Source organism: Musca autumnalis, unplaced genomic scaffold (genome assembly GCF_047663935.1).
Source record: "Musca autumnalis isolate F117 unplaced genomic scaffold, ASM4766393v1 scaffold_1, whole genome shotgun sequence".
Classification (NCBI taxonomy): Eukaryota; Metazoa; Arthropoda; class Insecta; order Diptera; family Muscidae; genus Musca; species Musca autumnalis.
In genome coordinates, this window is record NW_027411644.1 from 69,091,497 (window position 1) to 69,104,422 (window position 12,926).

General features: G+C 39.0%; 1 protein-coding gene across 1 annotated transcript; it reads right to left on the bottom strand.

The window, feature by feature from the left end:
• Window positions 1-219: 219 nt before the first annotated feature.
• Window positions 220-11,048, bottom strand: LOC141400776 (uncharacterized). Its single transcript, XM_073980269.1, has one exon. It carries the CDS (start codon window positions 3,142-3,144, stop codon window positions 1,042-1,044), a length of 2,103 nt encoding a protein of 700 aa, XP_073836370.1. The 5' UTR covers window positions 3,145-11,048; the 3' UTR covers window positions 220-1,041.
• Between the last annotated feature and the right edge of the window lie 1,878 nt (window positions 11,049-12,926).

The following is a 12,926-nucleotide window of genomic DNA, read 5'->3' on the forward strand; positions in this document are numbered from 1 at the left end:
TCAAGAGTTATCGTGCACAGAAATTTTCCGAACATTTTCGAACTTCAAATTGTCTGAAACGGATTTCGTCCAAAAATACTTGGGGTCTAAAACCATTATTTAGATGAGGTGTTTAGGTGAGGGATGGGAAATCCATAGGTTTCTTCGATAACTCAGGATTACCGTATGTTGATGAGCAGTGGAGGGAGAAAAGAATAAGAGAAATAAAAACAACCAGTATTTATTCTTAATATAAATATAATTGAAGTTTATTTGTGATGATTTCTTTTCTTACAACAAAGATTACCTTTTGTAATCGGTGGTAGTGGCGACAGAGGCCTTTTTGTAATAACGCGTAGACGTTATTCTTCGACAAGTGCTAGATGACAAGTGAACGCAGAGGTTCTAAGTGATCGCAGAGGATCCCATGTCATATACTAATACAATTACAATTATTCCAGTGAGATTAAGAGTGTAACAAAGTGAGCAAACCGTCAACAACCGATGCCCAGCGGCGATCCGCACACTACGGTATCCGCAGAGGGAATTGTAGAGGAGATGCCAGTGCGCCAATCAGCATCCGTGATTGATCGAGCAGGGGAAATTGAGGGACAAAGTATCTAACTTATACATTGCCGCCCACCTTGATACACGTAAGCGTGGATCAACAAATAAAGCTAGGAATAATTACGATAAAGATTTATAATATTGTACAAATGTGTTAATAATAGGATTTATGAACGTAAATTCAGATTTCAATTGAGCTATAGTTCAAATTGGAAATTAGCGATTTCTATAACGAGTAATTAAGAAATGATCGACTCCGATATTCGCTCGATTCAAGGATATGGAGACGAGTCATTGAACAATTCAATTTTAGCTTGCAAGATATAATTCTACCGAGTTGTTTCAACAATTAACTATAGTGGTCGATTTCAATGTAAGGTGCGAGATTACGTACTAGCGGCAAGAGGAACCGAACCGGTGAGGAGGTACCCGAAATAGATTTTTGGCCACGTAACGAACTCACAACTATGTTTGGCGGTTCCCAAAAGCACACTATTATCTACGGAGGAGTTTGGTGTTGTCCGAAGACCGATCCAACAATCGAAGTTCTCGACATTTGATATCAGTAAAAGCCGGAGAGGAGGTTGGAAGCGACAAAGAAGGACTAAATATTCGACTTTTGACCTTGGTAAAAGCCGGAGAGGTATTTGAGCGCGACAAAGAAGGGCTAAACACTCGACTTTTGACCATCGTAAAAGCCGGAGATGATTTCGTCAGAGTTGATGCTAATACTCGACTTTTGACATATGTAAAAGCCGGAGGGGAATTCACAGATGGCGAAGCAAGAACTTTACTATTGCTCAAAGTATCAGTGTCTGTATGATTGCTTTGGCGTCTGTTAGGAGAGCGGGTCGACATAGTACACTTCGACATAGTACACTTAGACTCTCGACTTTTGAAATTTGTAAAAGCCGGAGAAGTGCAGGGCAATGTAGAAATGCCTGCAGAATGTCGGGGCTGCGACAAAACACAAATGCGATCTCGACTTTTGACATCAGTAAAAGACGGAGACAGTTTTGATGTGGCCGGAGCTCTTCTAACATGTGGTCGGTGGAGAAGGCTATGGTGCCGTTGTTTGCACAAGTTGCAACTATATTTGCTGTTACATTTCTTAACAGCATGACCACGACATAAGCAATTTATGCAATAATTATGCTTTTTCACAATCGAGAATTTGTCCTCAAATGATAGTTTAATAAACTGCGGGCAGAGACGAAGCACGTGGCTGTGGCCAGAACAAATTGGGCAAGTACTTGTCAGCAAATTTGTAGATCGAGGATGTGATACATCGTTAGATTTATGTACCGACAACACTTTATTGGAGGAGCGAGATGAGACAACTTTCTTTGTGACCTGATATCCGTACAAGTTTTGAATACAAGTCAATGTTTGTATCCTCTCTATGAGGAAAGCTTCTAAGTCTTTCCATGAAGGCAAAGAAGACTTATTTTTCAGGCTTTGCTCCCACAGAGTCAAAGTTAATTTTGGCAAACGCTGCAAACAAATACAAACTACTATTGGATCCCAATGATCCGTGATGACGTCATAGACGGTCATTGCAGCAAGACAACCATTAATCCCACGCTGGATGGTTTTCAAACCAGAACAAGTTTCTTTATCCAAGGAAGGGAGATTGAGCAATTGCTGGATGTGACTATTCACCACAATACGTTTATTGTCATACGTATCCGACAATGCTTTCCACGCTAAGGGGAAACTAGAATTGGTGAGTGGAAATGACGAGACGATTTCGCGAGCCTCACCGGTGGTTTTCTGCAACAAATAGCAAAGGCGCTCAACGTCCGACAGACGCGATTTCTCAACGAAAAGGGTGGTGAATAAATCCCTAAACGTGGGCCATGACATAAATCCACCTGCAAAAACATCAATGTCGATAGGAGGCAAAGGCAGATAATGGGTATCGACAGTTGACTTGGAGTGGTTTGCAATAGGGGCAGCAGAACAATTTGTGGTGGTGGTGATTTGAGGAGGTGAAGGACAGACATGTGAAGCATCAACCTGCAAAGGGATAGACTCCCTCAATAGCAAACCCGATGAAGACTGTTCAGAATAAAAGGTGATGTCGTCAGTCTGGGTACTACACGTTGTGGTGGAGGAAGTTTCTGTTGGGACAATTACACCAAGAGGAGTAGACTGCACAGAAACAGGGGCCAAAGACTCGCTAGAAAGCAAACTGGGAGATGGTGTTTCCTTTGAAACGAACAACAATTCATTTGGTGGAGGTGGTGAGATTGCAGGAGCTACAGCAGGTGAAGGAGTTTCACTACCAAGAGTTTTAAGGCGCTCAAGATGCCGACTAATTGTGCTAATGCACCGAAGGTAAGCAATGTAGGATGTGGCGTACTTTTCCTCAACGACATCAATACCATCAGTCTGTGCAGTCTCGGATGTCGTGAGGCAGTTTTTACACTCCTCGTAAGTGCAATGAACTTTGTTCCACAATTTTTGAAGCTCAGAATTGTGGATTTCTAGAGAATGTATGTTATATTTGGTTTCACTTTTCTGTTCAAAGGAAGCCACACGTTTCAAAACGATGTCTGAAGCTCTAATAAACCGAGTAAGCGGGGTGACAGACATTTTGTAAGTTAAATCTGCAATTGAATTTGCAACAAACAACAAGGAGAGGTGAAGAAATGAAATTCAAGTTGAAGAACAAATGGCTATAGCTCACAGGAAATAAGAAATTTCCACACAAAACCTCCAAAATTCTAATAAGACAACAGAATCTTAGCAAAGTGTAATTATATTTGAAATTAAAGTAGGGCGAAAAAAGAGAAAATTTGAAGAAACTTCCTCAGGGCGAACAAAAACTACTTTAATTTGGCCAAAAAATTTTCAAATATACAAGAATGTATATGGTGCTACCATGTGTATGGTGTACATCAAGGTGAGTTATACCACTGGTAAGGTGTATTTGTCCAAAATTCGACGACAAATAAGTTATTTGTCTGAAAAAGTAATGTTTGCCCAATAAATCAGAGCAGATAAAATAATTTGTCAGAAATATATCTTATTTGGTTGACACGTTGGTGCAAGTATGCCAAAAGTAGGGTGTATTTGTTCAAAAATACCGAAACCCCTACGAAGAGTCGAACAATTTTCCAAAATGTTTAACGAATATTGCCAAAAACAATATAAAAATGTCGAAAAACAATTATTTTTCACGTATGTTCTCTGCTAGTAATATGTGCAATAAATGCCGAGTGTAGGGTGAATTTGTCCAAAAATTCCAAAACCCCTACTGCCAATTAATTATATTTCCAAAAATTATCGAAAAATAATTTCCAAGATTAATTATTAAAAAAACTTGTTGTGCTTTTACCCCACTGTACTATTTGTACTTTTTTACCCCACTGTGCTAACCACACAAGCGACGCTAGCAGAGAAATGGCTATGTGTGAACAGTGCAGCTCCCACTGAAGAACAGACGTTGCAAACGACCAAGCAGTGTGTGGTGCTGATGAGCAGAATTTTGTTGGTATTTTTACAACGTAACTAAAAAAGACGCTTCAAAAAGGCGGGAAGAGATATGTACATTGTTGGTAGAATTACAATGTAATTTCTCAAATTAGAATAAATACCTGACCGAAAAAGGTAGGAGAATAGAAAAACGAATGTGTTTGGTTGGTGATGGACGATCTATACAACGACGAAATCAAATGCAGAGAGAATTTGGATGGTGTGTTGTTATTGTAAATTTGGCTGTGCAAATTTTCAAAGGGTTTTATGTAAACCGAGGGGGAATAACAACGCCAAATATTTTTTTGGATGGAGGGGATCGTACCAACCAACTAAAATCAAACGACAATGTGTGACTATAACAATATGTATTGTGTGTTGTTATTGTAAATTTGCCAATGCAAATTCTCAACAAAAAGGTCTTGTTAGAAAAAACCTTGGGGAATAACAACAAAAGTAACAAATTTTCAAATGATCAACAAATAGAAAGATCGATGTAATGAGAGTTAGGATCAATGTGTGTAATAATTTAACAACTCGAGATCATGAGTTATTGGAAGCTGACGATGTTGTTACTGCAAATATTACAAATATATTTGCAAGTTCTCAGATTGAGAAGAGCCACAATTCGAATTTTACAAAGTAACAACACCGAATGCTTTCTTTGTATGATCAACGCGACGTAGGGTGATCAGTACAACGACAACGTATTTGCATATTTAGGAACAACTAAAATGTTTCGTAGTGGTGAAAGCAAGTATTAACACAAGAAGTGCTAATATGCGTCGACCAATATGAACTTTCTTTTGACGACAATAAAATGCGATTGGAAGGAGTGTGTTTGTTGTTATGGTGAGAACTAATAAGTTAGAGAAAATCGAACAATAATAACAACAACACGGATTATGATTTGTATGATCAACGCGACGTCGGATGATCAGTACAACAACGATTTAAACCAAATTTGTGTGTGGACTGTATAAGTAATAATTGTGCAACGAATTTAATTCACTCGTGTAGGGAGATTGAAATTCGACCACAATATATTTTTTTTTTTTTTTTTTTTTTTTTTTACTTTCAAACCAAATAAAAATACTAACACTCGCGGTAGCTCACTTTTTATGGAAATCTGAGTTTACGTACCTGGTGTTAGTATGCTGATTTGTTGTTGTAATAATATCAATTATATGTGACGTGAGACGATCCAATGATTTCTCCGTGCAAAGTAACAACAAAAGCTTCAATTCTCGTTCAAGAGAGAGGGAGCAACAACAATACTGGCGTCTATCTGGCTCGATGCGACCAAATGTTTAGGTGAGGGATGGGAAATCCATAGGTTTCTTCGATAACTCAGGATTACCGTATGTTGATGAGCAGTGGAGGGAGAAAAGAATAAGAGAAATAAAAACAACCAGTATTTATTCTTAATATAAATATAATTGAAGTTTATTTGTGATGATTTCTTTTCTTACAACAAAGATTACCTTTTGTAATCGGTGGTAGTGGCGACAGAGGCCTTTTTGTAATAACGCGTAGACGTTATTCTTCGACAAGTGCTAGATGACAAGTGAACGCAGAGGTTCTAAGTGATCGCAGAGGATCCCATGTCATATACTAATACAATTACAATTATTCCAGTGAGATTAAGAGTGTAACAAAGTGAGCAAACCGTCAACAACCGATGCCCAGCGGCGATCCGCACACTACGGTATCCGCAGAGGGAATTGTAGAGGAGATGCCAGTGCGCCAATCAGCATCCGTGATTGATCGAGCAGGGGAAATTGAGGGACAAAGTATCTAACTTATACATTGCCGCCCACCTTGATACACGTAAGCGTGGATCAACAAATAAAGCTAGGAATAATTACGATAAAGATTTATAATATTGTACAAATGTGTTAATAATAGGATTTATGAACGTAAATTCAGATTTCAATTGAGCTATAGTTCAAATTGGAAATTAGCGATTTCTATAACGAGTAATTAAGAAATGATCGACTCCGATATTCGCTCGATTCAAGGATATGGAGACGAGTCATTGAACAATTCAATTTTAGCTTGCAAGATATAATTCTACCGAGTTGTTTCAACAATTAACTATAGTGGTCGATTTCAATGTAAGGTGCGAGATTACGTACTAGCGGCAAGAGGAACCGAACCGGTGAGGAGGTACCCGAAATAGATTTTTGGCCACGTAACGAACTCACAACTATGTTTGGCGGTTCCCAAAAGCACACTATTATCTACGGAGGAGTTTGGTGTTGTCCGAAGACCGATCCAACAATCGAAGTTCTCGACATTTGATATCAGTAAAAGCCGGAGAGGAGGTTGGAAGCGACAAAGAAGGACTAAATATTCGACTTTTGACCTTGGTAAAAGCCGGAGAGGTATTTGAGCGCGACAAAGAAGGGCTAAACACTCGACTTTTGACCATCGTAAAAGCCGGAGATGATTTCGTCAGAGTTGATGCTAATACTCGACTTTTGACATATGTAAAAGCCGGAGGGGAATTCACAGATGGCGAAGCAAGAACTTTACTATTGCTCAAAGTATCAGTGTCTGTATGATTGCTTTGGCGTCTGTTAGGAGAGCGGGTCGACATAGTACACTTCGACATAGTACACTTAGACTCTCGACTTTTGAAATTTGTAAAAGCCGGAGAAGTGCAGGGCAATGTAGAAATGCCTGCAGAATGTCGGGGCTGCGACAAAACACAAATGCGATCTCGACTTTTGACATCAGTAAAAGACGGAGACAGTTTTGATGTGGCCGGAGCTCTTCTAACATGTGGTCGGTGGAGAAGGCTATGGTGCCGTTGTTTGCACAAGTTGCAACTATATTTGCTGTTACATTTCTTAACAGCATGACCACGACATAAGCAATTTATGCAATAATTATGCTTTTTCACAATCGAGAATTTGTCCTCAAATGATAGTTTAATAAACTGCGGGCAGAGACGAAGCACGTGGCTGTGGCCAGAACAAATTGGGCAAGTACTTGTCAGCAAATTTGTAGATCGAGGATGTGATACATCGTTAGATTTATGTACCGACAACACTTTATTGGAGGAGCGAGATGAGACAACTTTCTTTGTGACCTGATATCCGTACAAGTTTTGAATACAAGTCAATGTTTGTATCCTCTCTATGAGGAAAGCTTCTAAGTCTTTCCATGAAGGCAAAGAAGACTTATTTTTCAGGCTTTGCTCCCACAGAGTCAAAGTTAATTTTGGCAAACGCTGCAAACAAATACAAACTACTATTGGATCCCAATGATCCGTGATGACGTCATAGACGGTCATTGCAGCAAGACAACCATTAATCCCACGCTGGATGGTTTTCAAACCAGAACAAGTTTCTTTATCCAAGGAAGGGAGATTGAGCAATTGCTGGATGTGACTATTCACCACAATACGTTTATTGTCATACGTATCCGACAATGCTTTCCACGCTAAGGGGAAACTAGAATTGGTGAGTGGAAATGACGAGACGATTTCGCGAGCCTCACCGGTGGTTTTCTGCAACAAATAGCAAAGGCGCTCAACGTCCGACAGACGCGATTTCTCAACGAAAAGGGTGGTGAATAAATCCCTAAACGTGGGCCATGACATAAATCCACCTGCAAAAACATCAATGTCGATAGGAGGCAAAGGCAGATAATGGGTATCGACAGTTGACTTGGAGTGGTTTGCAATAGGGGCAGCAGAACAATTTGTGGTGGTGGTGATTTGAGGAGGTGAAGGACAGACATGTGAAGCATCAACCTGCAAAGGGATAGACTCCCTCAATAGCAAACCCGATGAAGACTGTTCAGAATAAAAGGTGATGTCGTCAGTCTGGGTACTACACGTTGTGGTGGAGGAAGTTTCTGTTGGGACAATTACACCAAGAGGAGTAGACTGCACAGAAACAGGGGCCAAAGACTCGCTAGAAAGCAAACTGGGAGATGGTGTTTCCTTTGAAACGAACAACAATTCATTTGGTGGAGGTGGTGAGATTGCAGGAGCTACAGCAGGTGAAGGAGTTTCACTACCAAGAGTTTTAAGGCGCTCAAGATGCCGACTAATTGTGCTAATGCACCGAAGGTAAGCAATGTAGGATGTGGCGTACTTTTCCTCAACGACATCAATACCATCAGTCTGTGCAGTCTCGGATGTCGTGAGGCAGTTTTTACACTCCTCGTAAGTGCAATGAACTTTGTTCCACAATTTTTGAAGCTCAGAATTGTGGATTTCTAGAGAATGTATGTTATATTTGGTTTCACTTTTCTGTTCAAAGGAAGCCACACGTTTCAAAACGATGTCTGAAGCTCTAATAAACCGAGTAAGCGGGGTGACAGACATTTTGTAAGTTAAATCTGCAATTGAATTTGCAACAAACAACAAGGAGAGGTGAAGAAATGAAATTCAAGTTGAAGAACAAATGGCTATAGCTCACAGGAAATAAGAAATTTCCACACAAAACCTCCAAAATTCTAATAAGACAACAGAATCTTAGCAAAGTGTAATTATATTTGAAATTAAAGTAGGGCGAAAAAAGAGAAAATTTGAAGAAACTTCCTCAGGGCGAACAAAAACTACTTTAATTTGGCCAAAAAATTTTCAAATATACAAGAATGTATATGGTGCTACCATGTGTATGGTGTACATCAAGGTGAGTTATACCACTGGTAAGGTGTATTTGTCCAAAATTCGACGACAAATAAGTTATTTGTCTGAAAAAGTAATGTTTGCCCAATAAATCAGAGCAGATAAAATAATTTGTCAGAAATATATCTTATTTGGTTGACACGTTGGTGCAAGTATGCCAAAAGTAGGGTGTATTTGTTCAAAAATACCGAAACCCCTACGAAGAGTCGAACAATTTTCCAAAATGTTTAACGAATATTGCCAAAAACAATATAAAAATGTCGAAAAACAATTATTTTTCACGTATGTTCTCTGCTAGTAATATGTGCAATAAATGCCGAGTGTAGGGTGAATTTGTCCAAAAATTCCAAAACCCCTACTGCCAATTAATTATATTTCCAAAAATTATCGAAAAATAATTTCCAAGATTAATTATTAAAAAAACTTGTTGTGCTTTTACCCCACTGTACTATTTGTACTTTTTTACCCCACTGTGCTAACCACACAAGCGACGCTAGCAGAGAAATGGCTATGTGTGAACAGTGCAGCTCCCACTGAAGAACAGACGTTGCAAACGACCAAGCAGTGTGTGGTGCTGATGAGCAGAATTTTGTTGGTATTTTTACAACGTAACTAAAAAAGACGCTTCAAAAAGGCGGGAAGAGATATGTACATTGTTGGTAGAATTACAATGTAATTTCTCAAATTAGAATAAATACCTGACCGAAAAAGGTAGGAGAATAGAAAAACGAATGTGTTTGGTTGGTGATGGACGATCTATACAACGACGAAATCAAATGCAGAGAGAATTTGGATGGTGTGTTGTTATTGTAAATTTGGCTGTGCAAATTTTCAAAGGGTTTTATGTAAACCGAGGGGGAATAACAACGCCAAATATTTTTTTGGATGGAGGGGATCGTACCAACCAACTAAAATCAAACGACAATGTGTGACTATAACAATATGTATTGTGTGTTGTTATTGTAAATTTGCCAATGCAAATTCTCAACAAAAAGGTCTTGTTAGAAAAAACCTTGGGGAATAACAACAAAAGTAACAAATTTTCAAATGATCAACAAATAGAAAGATCGATGTAATGAGAGTTAGGATCAATGTGTGTAATAATTTAACAACTCGAGATCATGAGTTATTGGAAGCTGACGATGTTGTTACTGCAAATATTACAAATATATTTGCAAGTTCTCAGATTGAGAAGAGCCACAATTCGAATTTTACAAAGTAACAACACCGAATGCTTTCTTTGTATGATCAACGCGACGTAGGGTGATCAGTACAACGACAACGTATTTGCATATTTAGGAACAACTAAAATGTTTCGTAGTGGTGAAAGCAAGTATTAACACAAGAAGTGCTAATATGCGTCGACCAATATGAACTTTCTTTTGACGACAATAAAATGCGATTGGAAGGAGTGTGTTTGTTGTTATGGTGAGAACTAATAAGTTAGAGAAAATCGAACAATAATAACAACAACACGGATTATGATTTGTATGATCAACGCGACGTCGGATGATCAGTACAACAACGATTTAAACCAAATTTGTGTGTGGACTGTATTAGTAATAATTGTGCAACGAATTTAATTCACTCGTGTAGGGAGATTGAAATTCGACCACAATATATTTTTTTTTTTTTTTTTTTTTTTTACTTTAAAACCAAATAAAAATACTAACACTCGCGGTAGCTCACTTTTTATGGAAATCTGAGTTTACGTACCTGGTGTTAGTATGCTGATTTGTTGTTGTAATAATATCAATTATATGTGACGTGAGACGATCCAATGATTTCTCCGTGCAAAGTAACAACAAAAGCTTCAATTCTCGTTCAAGAGAGAGGGAGCAACAACAATACTGGCGTCTATCTGGCTCGATGCGACCAAATGTTTAGGTGAGGGATGGGAAATCCATAGGTTTCTTCGATAACTCAGGATTACCGTATGTTGATGAGCAGTGGAGGGAGAAAAGAATAAGAGAAATAAAAACAACCAGTATTTATTCTTAATATAAATATAATTGAAGTTTATTTGTGATGATTTCTTTTCTTACAACAAAGATTACCTTTTGTAATCGGTGGTAGTGGCGACAGAGGCCTTTTTGTAATAACGCGTAGACGTTATTCTTCGACAAGTGCTAGATGACAAGTGAACGCAGAGGTTCTAAGTGATCGCAGAGGATCCCATGTCATATACTAATACAATTACAATTATTCCAGTGAGATTAAGAGTGTAACAAAGTGAGCAAACCGTCAACAACCGATGCCCAGCGGCGATCCGCACACTACGGTATCCGCAGAGGGAATTGTAGAGGAGATGCCAGTGCGCCAATCAGCATCCGTGATTGATCGAGCAGGGGAAATTGAGGGACAAAGTATCTAACTTATACATGAGGCACATTTTGTCCGTATGAAAGTGTATATACCCTCGATAGCATAAATGTTGAGGGTATAAAAAGGACATCTATAGGCAGAAGACTTCCAAAAGGTCTCCTATAAAAAGAAGATCTATGGATAGAAAACCTCAAAATAATTTTCTGTGGATAGAAGATGTCCGATTAGTTTTCTATGGACGGAAGACCTCCAATGTATCTTCTATAGATAGAATACCTAAAAGCGTTCTTTTGCAGTTCGAAGACCACCTGTATGCATAGACGATTTCCTTAAAAATTTCTATAGTTAGAAGACTTATAAAGGGTATCTATAGATAGAAGGGTCTTTTTAGATCGACGACCTTCAAAGAAGACATCTAAAGGGTCTCCTATGTCTAATGGGTCTCCAAAAGGGACTTCTTATAGTTAGAAGACATCTTAAGGGCCTTCTATACTTAGACGACCTTATGACGCTCTTCTACAGTTCTTCGGTACACTTCTTCGGTACCTCCCCCACAAAAGTTCGATAATGTTCGGAAAATTTTTGCGCACGATAACTTTCGAAATTTCTACCAGACTTAGAAGACGTTCCAATATGGACTCAAACGGTCCACTTCTTCGGGTACCTACCACACAAAATTCCGGATAAGTTCAGTTTAGCAACTGTAGCAACTTGTATTCACTGCCCCCAATTCGACGGCACAAGTTTCATTAGGGGCAAGTCCATACTTCCTGACAAAATAGCCTGAAAGGTTCAAGAAAACCCTATGATACCGTGTGTAGTGGTTGGAGCGCAGGATAACTCTCGAACGGATCTGTCGATTCGGCCCAAAATTTGACTTTCGTAATATTTTGTCCAAACTTAGTTTAAGTTTGAAGATAAGCCATATCAGTCCACTGCTTCAGGTACCTCCCCCACGAAAGTTCGGAAATCTTCGGAAAATTTGTGCGCACGACCTTATGACGTTCTTCTAGAGTTTAGTAAATACATACTTCCTGACAAAATAGCCTGAAAGGTGCAAAAAACCCTATGATTACTATGTAGTGGTTGGAGCGAAAGATAACTCTCGAAACGATCTGTCGATTCGGATCAAAATTTGACTTTCATAATATTTTGTCCAAACTTAGTTTCAGTTTGAAGATAAGCCATATCGGCCCACTGCTTCAGGTACCTTCCCCACGAAAGTTCGGAAATCTTCGGAAAATTTGTACGCACGAGAGAGTAACCGATTTGGTCCATACTTTACACATCCTAATACATGTACCAGATATAGATCAGGTTCGAATATGGACTAGCTTTGTCCACTCTATCTATCTATCTGTCCACTAAATTCACTTTAAGACCTGCTCCCGAATCACTTTGGTTTTTGTTGAAGCAACTTGCTTTCGCTGCCTCTATTACACGGTATCAGTTTTTTTCAGGGACAGGTACATACTTCTTGAGAAAATAGTCCGAAAGGTGTAAAACTTCTATTTCACCTTATGTACTCGTAGTGGCTGAAGTGCACGATAACTCTATAATTCGTCATATTTTGTCCAAACTTAGTTTCACTGAGCAATGCCGGTCCACAACCTCCGGCAATTCCCCCAATATTTAAAAAAAATTACTTAAATGGTATGCATGATATCTCTTGAACTTCTAAAATGGCCCATATCCGTCCTCCCCGATAGGCTACTACCCCACAAAAGTTCAACATTTATGTCTAAGTGCAGCCTAGGGTCTGTTTGAAGATCCTTGGGAAATGTATACCGATGCTGTTCATTGTGGTCCTGCTTACAGCGATATTATGTTTTCCGTGGACAAGTCCATGCTTCCTAGTATACTGGTCTAAATGTTATACGATGACTCACTGAAATGACAATAATTGTTCCGCCAGCATCCCTGAAAG